Source organism: Prenolepis imparis, unplaced genomic scaffold (assembly GCF_030444845.1).
Source record: "Prenolepis imparis isolate NDT839.2.m4 unplaced genomic scaffold, iyPreImpa1.0 SCAF_10, whole genome shotgun sequence".
NCBI lineage: Eukaryota > Metazoa > Arthropoda > Insecta > Hymenoptera > Formicidae > Prenolepis > Prenolepis imparis.
In genome coordinates, this window is record NW_028141168.1 from 3074083 (window position 1) to 3095430 (window position 21348).

General features: G+C 42.6%; 1 protein-coding gene and 1 pseudogene across 1 annotated transcript; both read left to right on the plus strand.

Moving 5' to 3' along the window:
- Window positions 1-7982: 7982 nt before the first annotated feature.
- On the plus strand, window positions 7983-9674 carry LOC145941431 (uncharacterized). Its single transcript, XM_083047547.1, has one exon. The coding sequence runs from the start codon at window positions 7983-7985 to the stop codon at window positions 9672-9674; it is 1692 nt and encodes a 563-aa protein (XP_082903673.1).
- A 162-nt stretch (window positions 9675-9836) lies between these two features.
- On the plus strand, window positions 9837-20216 carry LOC145941432 (uncharacterized; annotated as a pseudogene).
- The last annotated feature ends 1132 nt before the right edge of the window (window positions 20217-21348 follow it).

A 21348-nucleotide genomic window follows, 5' to 3' on the forward strand; every position in this document is an offset into this window, starting at 1 on the left:
TGTGTCTTTGGACATAGTTAACGCCTTCAACACCCTCCCCTGGGATAGGGTCATGGACGCGATGGAGTACCATCGCGTCCCTGACTATCTCGTGGGGGTCATAGGGTCCTACTTTCAAAGTAGGGGCCTGGGGTACCGTAACAAAGAAAGTACCCATTGCCAGAGGGAGGTGTACTGCGGGGTCCCGCAGGGGTCAGTCTTAGGCCCCCTACTGTGGGACCTTGCGTACGACCGTGTATTGAGGTCTGCCCTCCCCCCCGGCAGTAAGGTCGTCTGCTACGCAGACGACACGCTAGTACTGGCCGGGGGAAAGGACTGGGGGGAAGCAAGGATATTGGCAGAGATGGCAGTGGCATGCGCCGTGCGTGCCATAAAGGGCATGGGTCTAGGAGTGGCCCCTCGGAAAACCGAGGCGGCCTTCTTTCACGATGGTACACGTGGAAGACCTCCGATGGCCCATGTCCAAGTGGACGGTGTCCCCGTCCGGCTGGGTCCCAACATTAAATACTTAGGACTATTGCTGGACGGAACTTGGGGCTTTAAGGATCACTTCGATCATTTGGCCATAAAGGTAGATAAGGTGGCGACGGCTTTAAGCCGTTTGCTGCCAAACCTGGGAGGGCCGGATGATCGAGTGCGTCGACTCTACGCGAACACAGTCAATTCCGTGGCGCTCTACGGAGCGCCAGTCTGGGCGGACACCGCGATGGCCACCAGACGCATCAAGGATACGCTAAGGCGTTTCCAGCGAAGGGTGGCCATTCGCGTCGTCCGGAGATATAGGACTGTGTCGCATGCGGCGGCCATAACTCTGGCGGGGATGCCCCCCATGGAGCTCGTGGCTGACATGTATGCTGGAGTATACCAGCGTCAGCGCGAGCTCCGTGAAATGGGGATGCAAGTGACTGCCAGGGTTAAGGGCATCCTCAGGCTCCAAGCCCGGCGACAAATGACAGGGAAGTTTGATGAGTACCTGTCAAATGTGCTCCATACAAATTCGGGGCACAGGGTCGTCGGGGCCGTGAGGCCTAGACTGGAAGAGTGGATGGAGAGGTCTCACGGCGGGACATCGTTTCACAGGTGTTCACCGGACACGGATGTTTCGGTGAATATCTGTGTAAAATTGGGAAAGAACGCACGGCGCAGTGCCATCACTGCGGGGAGGACCAGGACTCCGCGCAACACACCTTTGAGTTCTGCCCTGCATGGGCAGAGGAGCGCGGAGTCCTGGTCAACATCATAGGAGAGGACTTGCATCTGCCCAACGTTGTTGGGCAGATGCTGGTAGACGACGAAAAGTGGAGGGCAGTCTCCTCCTTCTGCTTCAAGGTTATGACGCAGAAAGAGGAGGCAGAGAGGGAGCGGGAGAGACGGGGGTGACGGGGTAGGCAAACGCTTACCCCTGAATCCCGTGAAGAAAGGGACGACCCCACCTGGGTGCCCCGGCGAGGAAGGGCCGAGGGGGCGCGGGGAAGGGGTGGTGCCCGAGTTGGAGGGGGCGGCGGCGGGGGCGGCCCGCCAAGGCGAGGTCGTAGGGGCGGCCCACCTCGTCGCCGAACAAGGAGACGCCCCCTGATGGGGTGAACTAAGCGTGATGGATGCTGGGCGAGGGGCGCTGTGCCCCCCCGCCCGATGGTGGAGTAAGGGTGGAGTAGCCGGGCGCGGGGCGCTGTGCCCCCCTCGCACTGCGCAAAGACAGAGTAGTCTCGGGCGGAGGGCGGGTGCGGGTATCGCCTGGCTGGCGGCCGCTCGGCGTAAGCCCTGCGGCCGGGAGTCGGGCGGCATCCGTTCCCGCCCCTGCCGAGTTCCACCCCTCTGGGGAGGACCTCGGTGATGTCACCGGGCCGATGGTCGAATCCCGTAAAGGGAGGGAACCGTGGCCAGGGGGCGTGGGGGCTCACTAGGAGCCCCATTGCACGTGGTCCCCCGGGTAGGGACGCGGCAGGGGCGGCCCTCTCACCGGTGCCTTAGAGCGCCGGTGGGAGGGCACTACTGCCTGCGGGAGGGTTCCTCCCCCTTCTGGGGGGAAACTCTCAGGAGAAGAGCTCCCGGAGCGTCGGCCGGATCTCTCATCCCTTTAGGGAGAGAGAGGGGGCCCCGTTCCGGGAGCGGGGGGTGGCGGCTCGAGCGGGAACTCTCGAGCCGTGACCCCGCCCCCAAAACTTTTTGGGAGGGCGCGGCGTGGGGGCGGTGCCCCCCTTCACCGCAACCGGGAAGGCCCGCACGATGTGTTCGCGGGGGGGAGTATCTTCCTCACGGGGAAGATGCTCCCCGAGAAGGTAAGGGCAGGGGATGGCAAGAAGTAATGCTTCGGCAGTTCCTTGCCATCCCCGTAAGCGCCAGCGTAGGCACCCGCTGTGGTTTTAGTGCGGTAGGTCTTGGACCCCACCGCCGATCCATACGTGGATCGGTGATGGGGGACAAGGAGTCCCACATAACCCTCCCCTACCCGGGGGGTGAGTGGTACCATGAGATTTCCACAGCGCCAAAAAAAAAAAGGGGGGCTACGAACGGGTCAATAACGGCTGCGAACGGGTCAGGAAAGGCTACGAACGGGTTAGAAACGACTGTGAACAAGGCAGCGAACGAATCAAGAACGATTTTCGAATGGGTCAAGAACGGAAGTAAACAACGCAAGAACGGCTCAAGAACGACTACGAACGGCTCAAGAACGGTTCAAGAACGGATCAGGAACGGCTCAGGAACGGGTCAGGAACGTGTCTGGAACGGAAACGAACGGCTCAAGAACGGGTCAGGAACGGCTGCGAACGGGTCAGTAACGGCTACGAACGGCTCAAGAACGGGTCAAGAACGGTTACGAACGGGTTAGGAACGGCTCAAGAACGGCTATTGAAGAACGACAAACGAAAATGAATCATAAAACGAGCGACAAACGGCGATCGAGAAAAACCGACGAAGTGAAGAAACAACATAGTTTGGAGAAACGGCAGTTGGTGAACGAACTGCACGCGCCGGCAAGGAATAATTTTCCCCGAAGACACGTCATAGTGCGGGGATACGATGACCTGTGGCAAGCTGACATCGTCGAGATGCGTCCATACTCCCGTTTCAACAGAGGTTGCCATTACATACTCACTGTCATCTATGTGTTGTGCAAGCACGCGTTGGCTGTACCACTCAAGAGTAAAGGTGGAAGCGAGACAGCTGACGCTATCACCGAGATAATTCGAGACAGCAAGAGATGCCCGAGAAACATACAAACCGATAAGGGGAAAGAATTTTATAACGCTGATGTGCAACGGCTTATGCGAAAACATGACATTAATCACTATTCCACTTATTCGGTATTGAAGGCATCGGTCGTCGAGCGATTCAATTGCACGCTGAAGAACGATATGTGGAAGATGTTTACGCTGAACGGAACTTACAAGTGGATCGACGCGTTGCCGCGACTCGTAACGGATTACAACGCGCGCAAGCATCGAACGATCGGCATGCGACCCGTCAACGTTACCCCCGCGATCGCCGAAAGACTCCTGGCTACCGTGTACAGCCCCGTAAATATCGCGGGTCCAGCAAGGTTCAAAGTAGGCGACTCGGTACGCGTTAGCAAGTACAAGACACTTTTCGAGAAGGGTTACACGCCAAATTGGACAACCGAAGTGTTTAAGATTGTTAAAGTGCAGCATACTAATCCCGTAAGCTATCTACTCAAGGATTATCGCAAAAAATCTGTCGCTGGAGCGTTCTACGAGTACGAGTTGCATCGCGCGAATTATCCGGACGTGTATCTCGTGGAGAAAGTATTGCGTAGAAGAGGTGACGAGGTTTACGTAAAATGACTGGGATCTGACAATTCGGACAACTCTTGGATACATAAGGACAATGTGATTTAATTCATACAGATTGTATTTATTTTTTAATTTTAAGGAAAATATACAATGTGTACAACGTATTAAAAATATATGAAATACATATAAAATATTTGAAATATAAAAATATATCAAATATAAATCGGTAATAGATAGGCTATTCGAGCAGTACGCGGATGTCAGTGCGTCGATTCCAACGAAATTTAATTTTTCGTTGGAATTAACTAATTGTGCACGGGGCACAAATTTTGCTTGGTACACCGCCAAGACTTTATTACGGAACAATCTCAATTCGAGATTTTTAATTGGAGGATCTGCACGACTTGGGAGCACGAGGCACGCACTGCGCGGTAAGTCGATTGCTTGCTTAATTGCCCCCTTTCATTATTATTTCGCTATCCACGCGGCTTTAGCGAGAGTATCGCTTTAAGCAAAAGCATTCTTGTTTCTCGTTATTATTTCTCGAAGCGTAATTTCGCTTATCTCGCTTGTATCGCTAATAATCGCAAAGGGGAGAATTGTCGATACCCTCCCCTATCATTGGTCCTTCGAGCCGGATAAATAATTTAGCAATAATATTCAATTGTTGGTAAGATTTTGATCATTAATTTTCGTTATTCGATATCTCTCTCTAGTATTTTCGCTACTTTTCGCTCTCTCTCTCGTTGTTTCGGACATTCCAAAGTTCCTTTTTTGCGTGTTTGTCTCCGCGTCAGTGTTTTGTGAGCGCTATACTCAATTCGCTCTAACATTGAAATCTTGCTAACCTTGATCGCGTTTGAAATAACTCATTGTATTTAATACAAATATTGACTGCCTCTGCGCTTATGGTCGCTATCGCTCGCTATTATTTGCGCTCAATATTGTTATCTTATTTGTTATTATTTCGTTCGCTCGTAGTTGCAATCATTTTCAACATTATTTTGCGCCTTATTATTTGCAATTAATTTTCTCTCTTATTATTTGCGATTATTTTTCGTCATTAATTGCACTTATTATCTGCGCCTAATTTCATTACTATTTTTGCGTTCATTACTTGCGATTATTTTCATCGTTAATTTGCATTTATTTGCTATACTTTCGCTACTATTCTTTCACTTCTTACTTTGCGATCATTTTCGTGATTAATTTACATTTATTATTTGTGATTATTTTATTGTTATTTGCAATTATTATTCGCCATTACTCTGTTATTATTTCGCACTTATTACTGCTATTATTTTGCTATTATTAGTTTCTATTAATCCTATTTTAATTCCGAACATTAATTAATTAATATTTGGGGGTGGATGACACAGTCTGATATTATCATTCATCATAACTTTCCCACCTGGTTTTCTGGGGAGCTAATTGCAAGTATTAAAAATAAGAAGAGAGCTCACTACAATTATAAGAGAACGGGATCAATTTCCGATTACCTCGAGTTCGCAAGCATTAGATCCAGTTGTAAGACTCTCTCCAGGAAGGCATGGGAGGGTTACTTACGGAGTACTGAATCCGCTATATCCAGTAATACTAAAATTTTTTGGAGCTTTGTTAACAACATTCGAAATAAAAGTTCCTCCCCGTCGTGCATACAGAATAACAATGTACTTATTGAAGATGATTTAGCCATCGCTAATTCTTTTGCCGACTATTTCGAGACGATTTACACCGGAAGCAATTCTGCGTGTGTCGATGTTAGTGATGAGCTTGACTTGAATTTAACGATCGTTGATATAAGCATTGGAGAGGTTTTAGACTTTGTAAACAAGCTAAATACTAACGCTAGTCCCGGTATTGACGGCATTCCCCCACTATTTATTAAGGGATGCAATTTCATCATGGCCAGAGTACTCTGGCTGATTTTTAATAAGTCTTTGGCTTGTGGTACATTTCCCGAGTGGTGGAAAACCTGCATTGTATCGCCGATTTTTAAAGGGGGAGATTTTACCATGACTTCGAACTACAGACTTATTAGTAAACAATGCATAATACCTAAAATTTTTGAAAACATTATTACAATGAAATTGTCACAACTACTAAAAAACATAATCATTAAGGAACAGCATGGGTTCATGAATTCTCGCTCTACAACCACCAACCTGGTTTTATATCATGATTATATTGTTTCGGCGCTTGAGGAAGGTTTCCAGGTTGATGCGGTCTATACAGATTTTAGAAAAGCGTTTGATAGCGTAGATCACACGATCCTGATCGGTAAGTTGCGTGCCCTCGGTATAAATGGTAGGCTCTTGGAGTGGCTAGCGAGCTTTGTTTCTAATAGATCCCAAACTATAAAAATTAATAGCGCCTATTCTAGAAGTATTGCGGTTTTATCGGGGGTTCCTCAAGGATCACATTTGGGCCCATTACTTTTTAATGTCTTTATTAATGACATTAAAGAGGTTTTTGCTCACTCCAGGTTTCTGCTTTATGCCGATGACCTTAAGATCTTTCGGAGGGTATCAAATGTGGCCGACGCTTCCCAATTGCAGCGGGATCTGCATGGTTTGGAGGCTTGGAGTAAAACGAATCGGCTTGACTTCAATATTGCCAAATGCCATGTTGTGCATTTTAGTCGCAGGAGGGAAAAATTTACGTGTGATTATGTGTTGAATGAAACCTCTCTCTCAGCCGTTGACTCCATTCGTGATCTCGGCGTTATTTTTAGCAGCGATCTATCCTTCGATCAACACATCTCTCATATCTCGGGATCTGCATTTAAAATGCTGGGCTTCGTCAATCGTTCGTGTAAACTTTTCAACAACATTAATACGCTTAAGCTATTGTACTGCTCCCTTGTAAGGCCACATTTGGAGTATGCTTCGATTGTCTGGGCTCCGTATCAGGCGAATCAGTGTGCCGTGCTTGAGAGGACTCAGCATCGTTTTCTTCGTGGGGTTAGTTTTAAGTTAAACAGGCCAATGAGCATCTGTGATCATAATTATGATGGCGTAATGAGAGAGTTAAACTTGCTAACCCTGAAGGATCGGAGAGCCATGTTGGACCTGGTCTTTTTGTCTAAAATAGTGAATGGCTCTATTGATTGCCCGGACTTACTGGAGTGCATCGGGCTGCATGTGCCGGGCAGATCGCTTAGATTTAACCAATTATTTGCACTTGAGTCTCACCGTACGTCCTATGGGAAGCATAAGCCGCTAAACCGCTTATGCTCATTGGCTAATGACTTTGCGGCTCACATTGACTTTTTTGTTATGAGTCCGGGCTTAATAAAGAGTGCTCTGCATCGTACTGTATTTGCTGGATAGTCTGTTAGCGAGAATTCACTTTCTGCTCCGTGTTTTACACCTTTCTGATATACCAATGATAACTGTATTTTTTTTGTACTAGAGGGATCTTTTTCCCGTTTATATGATTAAATAAATGATTAAATAAATAAAATAACTATATGTAATTATCATTGGCTTAGTACTTTGCGCTTGCTGCTATTGTTATTAATTATTTTATCTCTTTATTATTACATTTTGCCATCATTTGCTACTATTATTTTGTGTTTCTTATTATGCAATTATTACCTGCGACTATTACCTTCTATTGTTGATAACATTAATTATATCAATATTGATGAACTTTGTTATTGATTGTTGATTATCGGTTGATGTTAATGATCCCAATTTAATTGTTAACTGAACATTTTTAAACATACTTTCAGGTATTATCATATTGCGAGATAAACTACAAAGGTTTGAGTTGCTGAGTCATACGTTGTTGGTTCAAGTCGGCGGTAGCGAAAGTATTGATTGTCCTTCGCTCTTGTACAAGGACGTTTTTCGGGGTGGAAACGCGCGTATTGATATTATTCGCTTTCGTTTCCGTTGTATCGAATTTTGACATCACATTACTTTATTACTTAAACCGGAATCATTGTCTGTCGTCGTCGCCACAACCATATACGGTGAGACAATTAAATTGAAGTTTCGCAAACTTATCATTTACTCGGTTTTGAGAATTTGCCGTCCTTCGCTTCTATTATTCGTTTCTATCGATTGGTTATCGTCGATCGTATTTATTATATCCTATTTCGTTCATCCTTTCTCGCTTATTCCTGTATGTCCATTCCCTTCTCTTGGTTCTTGGATTGCTCTTTCATTTTCGTACTTCCTATTATTCGCTTCTTCTCTTGGTGAACTTATTTATCAAGTCACCATGACGAAGACTGCCCAAGCAAGACGCGAGTTGTGTATAAGGAGAGTCAAGGAGATCCATGAAGTCTCGTTGAAAGCTGAATCCAGCCCGCTGGATAAATCGCTGTTCCTCGCTCGCTATCCTGGTTTGGCTAAAATAGTAGAGGAATTCGAGCATATGCATTTGAAAGTGATCCAAGATCCGTCCATGGATTTCGATAAGGAGGACCAAATCAGGGCGCAGTTCGACGTAACGCACTATGCCATAAAGGCCAAATATTATGCGCTTACTGACACGTCCTCGCCGATAGCGTTGTCGCGTAACTCGAATGCTTCTTCGACAATTAAGTTACCAAATATTTCTCTCCCTCAATTCGCTGGAGAATTATCACTCTGGCCTTCCTTCATTGCGCTCTACAACACCTCTAGTCATAATAATCAGCAAATTTCGGCAATGGAGAAGTATCAGTATCTGTTAGCATCGTTAAAGGGGGAGGCGCTTAGCGTGGTAAAGAATTTGCCGCTTTCAGAGGATCATTATCCGATAGCTTACGGTACGTTAATGGGGCGATATCAAAATAAGAGGAAGTTAGCTATTCATTATTGGAGTTCCATAGTAAAAGCGAAGTCGCTCAAGCAGGATTCGGCCAACTCCTTACGTCTCTTATTGGATACGTTCCATGAGAACGTGAGAGCGTTGCAGTTGATGAAATTCCCGACGGAGTCTTGGGACTTCATTCTGCTTAACGTCTTACTGGATAAACTCACCCCATCGTTGCGCGAGAAGTTTGAAGCGGAGCATAGGAAAACTGAGATTCCTCATTACGAGCAATTAACGAAATTTCTGCAGGAATACTGCAAGGTTTTCGCTTCTATGTCAAATTCGTCGGATGTCGCGAGCAAGCAAGGGGAAAATGGCACAAAACCCCAATCACAGGTCTCAAAACATAATGCTTCGGTCGCATCATTTGTGACCAACACGACAGCTTGTCTCATTTGCAAGGAACAACACGCCATTACAAAATGCCCTCAGTTCTTGAAATCAGCGGCTAAGGACAGATTCTCTCTTTCAAAAAAATTAAGATTGTGTATCAATTGTCTTCGTTTAGGTCACAATGTGAAGACCTGCCCTTCTACTTGGACGTGTCGGTCGTGTCAGTCGAAACATCACACGCTCCTGCATTTCAAACAAAACTCTACTCCGTCCTTAACGGTCGCTCCTGTAAGCCCGGCTTATTCGCCACAGGAAGCTGAGTTGGCGACTGTGTCGCAAGGTAGTAAATCACTCGTCACGATGACTAGCGTGGTAGAATCCAGCCCGGTCGTATTACTGTCTACTGCAAAGGCCGAGAGATTCTTGACGTTCACGGTAATACATTCCCAGTTCGTATTTTGTTGGATAGCGCTAGCCAATCGAACTTCATTACAGAGAGTTGCTGGCGAAGAGGCGGGTTCAATCGCACCAAGTATCGTGATAATTCTAGGAGTGAATGATGTCAAGGCTGCTACCGCTAAGGGCAGAACCTCTTTCGTAATTCAGGCATCTAATCGGACGGACATTCGACTGCCCGTTGAAGCTACAGTGCTGTCGCGTATCTCTTCTCCCTTACCGAGTAGTAGAATCGAGAGAAAATCATGGGAACATTTGGAAGGGTTGCCATTGGCCGACCCGGACTACTATCTTCCTTGCTCTCGACATTTTACTGGGAGCTGAGGTCTTTGTTTCTATACTTCGTGATGGTTATCGCAAAGGAGGCCTCGGAGCACCCGATGCAGCACTCACGGTGCTGTCGCCGGGTCATTTCATCACCATGGAACCACTCGTATCCATTCCGAGTCCTGACTTAACCATTGTACCCACGAATCGATTGGATAGATGGCAATTGGTACAGCGAATGCACCAGGACTTTTGGAAACGTTGGCATCAGGAATATCTACCCTGCAGCAACGTCCCAAATGGTTGTATCAAACTGATCCAATTAAGGAGGGCTCGTTAGTCTTATTAAAGGAGGAGCACATCTCTCCTTTGCAGTGGAAGCGAGGGCGAATAACAAAATTGCATTCAGGTCGTGATGGAGTTCCGCGAGTAGCCACCGTAAAAACAACGAATGGCTCATTAACTCGTCCCTTGGTGAAGCTATGCCCATTGCCGAAGGGCAGTTCACCCGAAAATCATTAAAAATATAATTATATTTTGGTGGGCGATATGTTTGGCGCTCATCAATTATGTTGTCGTGTTTAGATTTATTTGTTAGTTTATAGTTGTCGCGCTAATTGTATTATAAATCTTATTCTTTATTTAGTTGCTTATTGAAATGCTTGGCCTATCAATTGTATCAATCGAGCGTCTTTTGTAACGCATTGCCGATGGATAGCGAATTGGCGCTCAATGGTAATCGACTTACTTAACGGTGCTGCCATCGCTATCCATCGATCAAAATTATTGATCGAGAGTGGGAGCAGACTACTCGCTTGCCGTGCCTTACAGGAAAGAAGGCTCGGACCACTCTTGCTCTGGATATCTGGTTGGAGACAGATCACGAACGGAGAGACGAGGATTCCAACCCTTGCATGAGTTCCGAGGAGGATTGCATGATTGAACGTGGCACGCTTGCTTCACATTCTCTCTCCTTCTATCCTATCGATGTGCTTGCAATGTTCTTTGCTACAGCTGCATGAAAGAATTTTGGAGGATCTGCACGACTTGGGAGCACGAGGCACGCACTGCGCGGTAAGTCGATTACTTGCTTAATTGCCCCCTTTCATTATTATTTCGCTATCCACGCGGCTTTAGCGAGAGTATCGCTTTAAGCAAAAGCATTCTTGTTTCTCGTTATTATTTCTCGAAGCGTAATTTCGCTTATCTCGCTTGTATCGCTAATAATCGCAAAGGGGAGAATTGTCGATACCCTCCCCTAACAATAATTCTATTATTAATTTCTTCGACTATCATTACTTCCTCGTCACTATCACTATCGATAATAATGTCTCTATCCATGTCTTATACACACTTTAACTTCACTGTACTTAACTGCACAAACGTTGAAGACTTTATGACAAACGTCGCGGAGACAGACTCTCTCTATAAGTTTCAACCCCCATCCCTCTCAAAATTATCGCAATTCTTCCTTAAAAAATATTAAGGAAAATGTTTCGCTCTCGTTTACGACCGATTTTCTGCGAGGGTACAAAACTGCCGAACGTTGGCGCCGATACATTGCATTCTTCCTTAAAAAATATTAGGAAAAATGTTTCGCTCTCGTTTACGACCGATTTTCCGCGAGGGTACAAAGCTGCTGAACGTCAACGCTTTTACATTTGCACCCCTATAAATAACGTTTGACATGTTCGTCGCAGCGTCGGCCCTAAAATCTTCATTTCTTTCCATAATATCCTAATGATTTTATGGACATTTAATGGACATTTTGTCCATAAAATGAAAAAAAAACATAGTTTTATGGATTCTAGAACGCTCCGTTGACAAGTTCGAGCAGCCGGACATCGGTAATATCCGTAATAAAATTATACTAACGAGGGTACAAAATTGTCAATCATCGGCGCTTGTTCTATACCTTTTTGGGAAAATGTCTAAGAACCCTCATAAAAAAGTCGTAAAGATACCATCTACAAATATTGCACTCAGAAAACTCCCCCTCCTTTGCCGAAACATCCCCTCCACCCCGCGTGACGTCAGCACCCGCGCCACGGAGATACCCCCGTCCCGCGTGACGTCATATCTCTCGCCACGGAGAACCCCCCGCGCCCCGCACCCCCCTCAGAGGATCTGGGTTAGAACTCTCATAGTCCTACTACTGAAAGTGACCCTTGTGTATGGCCTCTTTGGCGAGGAGGTCCGTTTCATTTCCCAGAATTCCTACATGGGCAGGAATCCAGATGAGGACAATATCTATATCTTGGAGCGAAACTGCCCTTAATTTGTTTTTTAGAAGTAAGATAAGGTAATTGAAGTCTCTATCAATCTTGTTAGAGGATATTATATCTACAACGCTTCGGGAGTCTGTAAAGATTGAAGCTTTTCGGATATTATTTTCAATGATATATTCTACAGTATAAATGATTGCGAGGCATTCCTCAGAGAAGATCAAGGAGTTCTGGAGGAGGAATTTTGAAAGATTTTTGGACCGAGAAGGAAGGAGAGTAAAATGCAAAACCAACATATTCACCCTCCTCCATTTTGGACGCATTTGTAAAAAATATAATCTTGTTTTTAATAAGATTAAAGTGAAATTCTTGAAAAATGAGTTGAGGGAATGCTGGTTGTCGAATTTCTTCTACCGCTGACTGCGGGGTTATTATGACATTGAGGGAGAAGGTGACAGTTTCGTATGGAAAAAGATGTAAGGGAACTATAGAGAAGGAAGCAACGTATCGTTTAAACTTTTTAACCATGCAAAAAACTTTAAAAAGTAGAAAAGTTTTGGCTAGACTAAGTTTTCTTTTTGCATAGGAGATGGCTTGCAAATCAAGTAATTTATCAATCAATAAGTTCGATTCAAGAGCAAAAGACTTAACTACAAATTTGGAGGCCAAAAATACAAAGCGGTGTTTCAAAGGGCAAGTGCCGGTTTCGGAATAAATAACATTGATCAGGGTGGTTCTTCTAAGGCCAGGTCTACATAGGTCGTAAAGTCGTAAGTCGTAAGAAAATTGATCCAATTACAGTTGAATGTGAGAAGAATAATCGACTGTGATTGGATCAATTTTCTTACGACTTACGACTTTACGACCAATGTAGACCCGGGGTAAGACCAACACAATAACGCAGAGTCCTTCGTTGCAATACCTCCAGTTTTTCTTTTAAGGTGTTGTTGTGGAAAGGAAATAAGGAGCCATATTCGAGCGCGTCTCGAATGACTGCTTTAAAGATACAAAGGAGTGATTTTGGGTCAGCTCCTCACCAAGTTCCTCTCAATGATTTAAGTATATTTAACAATTTGCCACACTTACTAAGAAGGTATGAAGCATGGGAATGTTCTCTGAAATTAGAATCCATGAGAATACCAAGGAATTTCGAAATGCGGATAGAAAAAACGAAGTCATCTTTAATTTTAATTGAATAAGCTCGCGCGTTGATTCTTTTTCTCGTAAAGATTGTGAAAGCAGATTTTGGAGGGGAAACCTCCAGCCCTTTTGAGGATAAGAAAAGAGATAGATTGTTAACAGATCTTTCCAGAGTTAGAAGGGCTCTATATTTAAATTAAACGATCTGACAAATAAAGCTATGTCGTCAGCGATTTGAACAATTTGATAATTTTCAGTAAGATACTGTTTACATTTAAGGAAATATATGTTGAATTATAGAGGGCTCAAAATTGAACCTTGAGGAACTTCCTTGTCTGTATAAAGCTGAGAGATAATATCTCCATTAAAAACGAAATGAAGTGATCTAATTAAGTGATACACAAAAGAACAAATACATGAGGGTAAGCCAATATCAATTAAATCTTCTATAAGAATGTTGGAATCACATTATCGAAAGCTCCTTTTATATCCAAGAAGAGGCAGGGTGTGAATTGTCGGGAAGCAAACCCGGTATATATTTTCGTAGCTAGCACCCCCAAATTTTCCGAACAGGATCTCCTTTTCCGAAAACCAAATTGATAGGCGGGAAGAATGGAAAAGGATTCAATCCGCCAATTTAAACGCATCAAAACAAGCTTCTCCAGGAATTTTTGCATGCAAGATGTAAGCGAGATGGGTCGAAATTTACCCGGAGCGTTTTTCGGAATGAGGAAGACCAAAAAATGCTTCCACGATGGAGGAAAGAGGCCAGAGGTAAACATTTGATTATAGATCTCTAAAAGTAGATGTAAATAACAGTCTGGGAAGAGGGAGATCATTCTATAATCGATCTGATCGATACCGGGGGATGAATGCATCTTAGCTTTTTTTATAGCTGATACGAGTTCTCTGAATGTAAAGGCATCAAATATTTTACAGCTATAAGTAGATAGAAAATTACTAATAGAGGAGTATTTATTATGAAAAGAACACGCTGGACAAAGAGAATTATTAGTGTTATAGACTTCCTCTGGAACGGAAAAGTTAGATCTAGGAGGGGAAGCAGCCCCAAGATGACGATTTTTGAATCTTTTTATAAGATTTCAAATGTAGGAGGTGGGAATCCTAGGAGTAAGGGAGAGGCAAAACTCTTCATTCTTTTCTTTTCTCTGATTTAAGTATGCGTTTGGATATTGCTTCTTGCTTCTTAAAAGCAAAAGAAAGTTCGCGTATCTTTTTAAAGTCGCAAAGAAGCTTTCTTCTTAGATCAACTGTTTCTTGGCAAGTATCGTTCCACCAGGGGGGAGGAATTTTCTGTATTTGCTGTCTGCTTTGGCTTTTGATAGCGTATTAATTGTAGATGAATGAGAGGAGTAAGCGTTGGAGCGTCGAGCTATTTGGTTCTTGATATGATCTATAAAAGTATTATATTTATTGACGGGGTCATGATCAGGATGGCGACTTAAAAGGGAGTCCTGAAGAGCTGGAAAACTAGAGGAAAGATTGCGAACAAAAGCCTTCCTCTCTACCATATTAAGATTGATTTTGTACGAGAAAAATTTTCTTTTCTTAATAGGTTGATAGATATTAATTTGGATTGTATAATGATCACTAAGATGAATGCCGTTTAATACATTCCACTTGCAGATGATCAAAGCGGTGAGATAAAAGAGAGATCAATCGCCGCATATAGCTTGCCCAGATCTCGTAAGGAAGGTAGGGAGGTCATTGTTGATGCAAGTAAAGGAATATTCTAGAGAGGAGGAAAGTAACGAAATATCTTCTGTTATAGTCCGAACGACTATAACCAATATTAAAATAGTATTAGAACTAAGAATTTATTATAAAGCATTATAAAATATTTTACTTATAAAAGAACGCTCTCGCCAAACGCTCGTCGCGCGAAAACGCTAACGCAACGAGACACGAGCAACGCACCGGAAATTGCGAGATGCAAGCGAAGACCTGCGACTTCGACCTGCTTCGCTTGCACTTAGATAAAAAACGCGTGAATATTATTAACCAATCAGAGACCTGTTTCCAAGAGCCTCTCCCGAAAGAAACCCAAGAACAAAAGAACATATAAGACCGAGAGTCAACCCGCGAGAGCAGTCGCCAACAAAAATCCGAATCATTAAGAAGAATTACTAAGAAACGCTTGCTACCTAACCATCGAATACTACGCAAATATTTAACTAGGAAAAAGGGACAAAAAATAAAGTGTAAAACAAAATAAAATAAAAATAGAAAGTGTATTATATCCAAAATCTACACTCTTCTTCTCTGCAATATCCTGTGCGACCTGAGGATCCCCATCCTTTATTCGGCGCAACCCCAGTGCCGTTCCGCGGCACACAACAATTTGGTGGCAGCGGTGGGATTGCGCCGACCGTGGGGACCGCCAGGACCACCAGGAACCTGAAGACCTGAAAACAATACAACCGTATTAGAAAGATCGAAATAATCGACGGACAACACAGAAAGCAGTATACTAACAATTAAGACCCGCAATACACACATACACAACGTGTGGAAGCAGGTACGCCAGTTAGAAAAGCAGCTGACGGAAATAAGCAGAAGCCACAGTACAGTGAGAGAGAAGAACAGACAACGCAAGCAGTACAAAGAGTGATAAGCAAGCAGCTGAGAACCGAGTAGGATCGCCAACGTCCCAAGGACAACGCCGACCTGCGACAATCTCACGGACAACGCACTATCACCGAGCGACGATCTGCCGTATCAATTACAGACACCGAGCCGCCAGTCGTTATCGACCCACGAGCGATCGAGTTGCATCAGCAGCGAGCCGTACCGAGCGATATGGAGCGTAAAGATGCGAGCCGTAATATTGCAAGTCCGATTCTTATAATATTTCTGCGTGAATGTCGGAAGGACACGAAACCCCCCGACAACCGATATTAAACCAGTCGTGATTACATAGCGATTCCGCGAAGCGAGCGATTCAAGCGTTACCAATAACTTTAGAAAATCTCGAGCGAGTTCGTAAAAAATTAGAAGACAAATATTCGAGCGAAAGTGATAAAGAAGCCGAATTACCCGATAACATAATCGCCGAACGCGAATTTCCCTGCGGTAGCTTCGACGAAAGTATATTTGTAAAAAAAGAGACCAACGCCATTATCAAAAATAAAATACGCGTTAGTCGAACTCCCAGCAACGTATCTCTAAGGGAAGTTTCCTCCTTAACGTCATACGACAACAGCAGTTTCTATTCATCCGAAAGCGATATGTCAATAATGCGTACACCCCCGAACGAAACAGCGAACGTACCCGACGACGCCGTCGATAGGGAAATAAACCGGCTTAGAAATAGTCTAATACCCCATCGAAATGAGCAATTCATAGAAGTCGACGTATATGAGCCACCCGTGAACCAAAATACACGTGCAGATAACCGGCTATTGCGCGAATTAATGCAACGCGAAATGCGAACGGAGATTAATATATTACACGAACGAATAGACGTTACCGCACACACAAACGAACACCACTATAATCGACGGATAACACGAGTGAAAGACGCGACTACGCGAACACGACGACGCGAAAGCCGAGAAAACGATAGTTCGGGCGAAGATATGACATACGGGCGGACCGCACGCGATATAAGAAATCGACGGAGTACCGCACCGAATTTTTTACCATTAAAAGAAGCTAGATTAATGATTCCGGAATTTGACGAAACCGATTAAAAGAATTTCTAAACGCAAGCTACTTATGCTATAAACAACATTAATCTCGCGGAAGAAGAATCATTAGTACAAGCAATCTTATATACTAAATTAAAAGGTAAAGCCATGCAAGATTTCGAAACAAGAGATATACAAACATTCGAAGAATTAAAGCAACAGCTCGAAAATTCTTATCAAAGCAAGCAAAGCACCGCGCATTTACAACTCGAGTTCAATTCATTAAAGCAAAAAACTGGCGAAACGGCCCAAATTTTTGGACAACGTGCAGACAAACTCGCAATGAAATTATATAACTCAATGATAGAAGGCGAAAATCACACCGTCGCACACAAACGCGCTATACTACAGACCATACAGAAGCAAGCACTACTCAACTACCAACTCGGATTACGTGACGACTTAAAGATACTCGTTCGCTCACAGCGACGCTCCAAGAAGCGATAACCGGCGCAAGCGAGGAAGAAAAACTAGGACCAAATACTTCGCGAGCATATAATTTTCCCAACAAAAATAAAAATGAGCAACAACAAACGCGACAAGGTCAACGTACGACCGCGCACTGTTATAAATGCGGAAAATCGGGGCATTATGGACGCGATTGCCGCAGCAGTAAATACGCGTTTCTCAAACCGGACAAGCCCCCTCGCGCAAATACCATAGAGAAATTCTGCAATTATTGTAAAAAACGCGGACATAATCGTGACAAATGGAAGACCGAAGACAAAAACACCGGACCGCGATAAAGGAACTGATAATATAAAACCGCGAAGCATTAATAAAATTGAAAATTGTAAGAAACCGCAATCGCGAAAAAGGGATACCGATTCCGAGCATAGCAGTGACGAGGAAGAACGGCAAGAAGGAAAGAATAAGAAGACGCGCGCAATAGAATGTCAGGTAACACACGTGCGACAAACGTCTCGTGGAGCAGCGAGCCTGAACTTGATAACTCTACCGATACGCGAAGTAAAGAACGGCAAGATTAACATGCTCTACGATTCTGGTGCTACTGTCTCTCTAATAAAGATCAAACATCTGAAAGGCGAAACCGAGATATATAACGACAAAATTACTTTGATCGGCATAACCGGGCATAAAACGCGAACAATAGGAAAAGGAGGATGTGTAAAAGTGGTCAATTTTTGCCTCCAGCCGGCAAGTAAAATTTGTATGTTTTTTAATAGCTTTTCGGCTGTAGAATCACGTGGTGCAATTAGTTTTTCATAAACATGATGGGAACATACGTAAAAATGTGGAAGAAGTAAGTAAATAAGCACGTGGATGTTCCATAAGAATGAGATACCTAATGATTATTTTTATGGAATGTTTTAATCCTCAAAAATTATGAAATGTATGACATTTTGTTGTAATAGAGTTCGAATATAAAAAGAAATAAACTTATGAAAACTCAAAGAATGTAAAATGAGAGATACACGAGCTTTGCGTCATCTTCCCGCCCTCTTAAATTCTAAACTCTTAAACTCCAGAGCTAAATCGTTATATAGCATAAACTAAATTGTGGGAAAAAAGATTGAGTTTCCATGACTAAATAGTAATGTTTAGTTATAAAAATTGACGGTTTTATTATTGGCTTGCATGCTCAGAGTTTTTGTATGTTTACTTCTCTATTTTAACTCGAGGGCAGGAAGATGACGTGAAGCGCGTGTATCTCTCATTTTACATGTTTCGAGTTTTTGTAGGTTTATTTCTTTTTATATTCGAACTCTATTACAACAAAATGTCATACATTTCATAATTATTGAGGATTAAAACATTCCGTAAAAAAATTATTATGTATCTCATTCTTATAGAACATCCGCATGCTTATTCACTCACTTCTTTCACATTTTTATGTATGTTCCCATCATGTTTATGAAAAACTAATTGGACCACGTGATTCTACAGCCGAAAAACTATAAAAAACATACAAATTTTACTTGCCGGCTGGGGGCAAAAATCGACCACTTTGGGTGCGTTCGGGGAGACGCTATTCGCGCTATTTAGCGCTATCGGCTGTTCGCGGAGCTAGCTATTGGCGCTACGAGAACGAATGATGACGTCACTGTTGGAAGTGTGCAACGTCATCATTCGCGCTATGGACGCTATTTTTTTCGAGGATGGGCAGCAAACGCTATTGGCGCTATTAGCGCCATAGCGAGCTCTTCGAACACTCACTGTTTAGAACACACGCAAGTCGCGCCATTGCGCTCACTGTTATTATTCGGCAGTCTATTTCCAAAGTTTTCTTCAATGGAAAAAATAACAATAAATCTTAAAGACCATGAAACGGGACTACTGTATTCCATAAAAGTGACTCCTGAAGAACTGAGGAGGATGCGGACTGGTAAGCTAATATATACAGGTTATGTTTCACCGGCTTATATTGAATTCTGCATTGCATATTAATGTAAAATAATGGATTTTTAGAAAAACATTTTGCTACCCAATATCTCGAAGAATATAAAACTCGGCTGGCTAGTCAACTCTGTAAGTCTCAGTCTTAAATCTATCATTGGCCTTTTGTAAGACAAAGGCGTTTGGTCTACCATACTCCTTATTAATTTGATTCTCTTGTACGTGTCTACTTGTTACAGGTGCTGAAAATGCTGGAATAGAGGCCACACCAGAGTCTGCCGAAATTAACTTGGAATCTGTTCCAAATTCTGCCGAAATTAACTTGGAATCTGTTCCAGAGTCTGCAGAAACTAATGAGAATGATCCTCCTTCTAATGATAAACATATAAATAAATTAATGAAAGATATCATAAAGAAGATAATTTGCATTGATGATGAAATTAACATACTGTATCCTATTCTTGTGTTTCAGTTTTTAAGTGGTCTCACAGCGCTGTACTGCTCCTCGTGGAGGAATTCAGGAAGCAACAAAGTGATCTGACATCAGGAAAAGTCTCTCAAAAAAAGTTTTGGAACAAAATTTCTGTTGTTCTAAAAGAGAAAGGGCATGACGTGTCAGGACCACAATGCATGTCAAGTTTAATGGCATGAAACGTATTTACAAATCTATCAAGGACCACAATGCCAAGTCGGGAAACAATTTGAGAACTTGGACATATACTGAGGTTTGTAATTATTTTTGCTCTTATCCCACTATTGCGAAGTGCATTGTATCACTAATTTAATATCTTATTTGCAGCACATGGATTCACTACTGGGGGAGAAGCCTTTTATGATGCCTGTGGCTATCGCCTCTTCCTCCGGGCTAAGGAGAATTAATAGCAAATGTAGCAGCTCAAACAGTGACAATGAGGCATCAGCATCCACTCCTTCACGTGAGTATCTAATTGTAATGTATGTATGTATTATTGAGTAATTCTATGTTTATGTTTATTTATGTTTATATTTCAGGAAAACGCAAGATTAATAAGGAGCCGCTTATCAGTGAGGCAATAATAAAGAGCCGGGAGATAGCTGAAGAAAATAAAGAGCGGCGCCATCAAGAAAACAGGTCACAAAGAGATAAGTTTCTTGCTGCTTTGGATGAAATTCATAAGAAGTTATAACTAAGGATAGATTATATATTTATATTACAGAGATATAAATTTATATTTTCTTATTATATGTACCCAGATAGCCAAGTCTGTTTGAACAGATTTTGCCAAATGTTTGTTATAAATTTTTGTGAGCAGAAAGGCTACAAATTCAATACAGTCTGTTAATTTCGATTACGTAGACAGAATTATAACAAATTCTGTAGACATAACCTGACAACAGATAGGTGGCAAAAATTGAACAGATCTGTCAACAAAACTGATGACAAATTGGCGACAGAAATCGAACAGATCTGTCAAATATAATCTTATGACAAATTGATGGCAGAAATCGAGCAAGTCTGCAGAATATTTTTTAAAGACAGATTGGTGACAGAACTCGAGCAGATCTGTCAACAAATCTGATGACAAATTGGCGACAAAACTCGAGCAGATCTGTCAGGCACACTTTAATGACAAATTGACGGCAAAAATCGAGCAGATCTGTCGTAATTATTTTAAATGACTTTTGATCAGGTTGTTCATAAATAATAAAATATTATTAAATATATTTGAATAATATTAAATAATATTAAATAAATAATATATATTAAGTTTTTTCAAAATATATATATTTATAAATAAAAGTTCTTGTATCAAGAAAGAATAAATGTGTTTTTTTTTACAGAAAAAATCTCCTCAAAAAGGATTGGCTGTAAATAAGGAATGCAAACATCAAAGGGGCAAAAAAGGTTCCAAAGTAAGTTTCTCTATTTTTTTCTCCCAAGGAGACTTAGTTTTGGACTAATCCTAATCAAGAGACACGGTAGTGTCTCGCGCCTAGTTTGGGCGAAGCCGACCCCTTAGTATTACCAACAGGAAAATACGTATATAACTTCAAACATCATTGTGTTTGAGGAGAAGAAGGAAAACAGACCAAATAAATCACAACGACCATTAAAAAAGAAGTAATATAATGAAGTTAAATCTAATAACATTATTTTTATATACTATAACAATTTTATATAATAAGTTTTATATTTTTAACTTGCGATATTTTAAAAGGTAAAAAAAGGGCGCCAAGTTCACATGCCATGTATATATAATAAAAGATATATTTAATGTTCAATATATTGCATAATCATTCCTGAGATAAAATATTTAA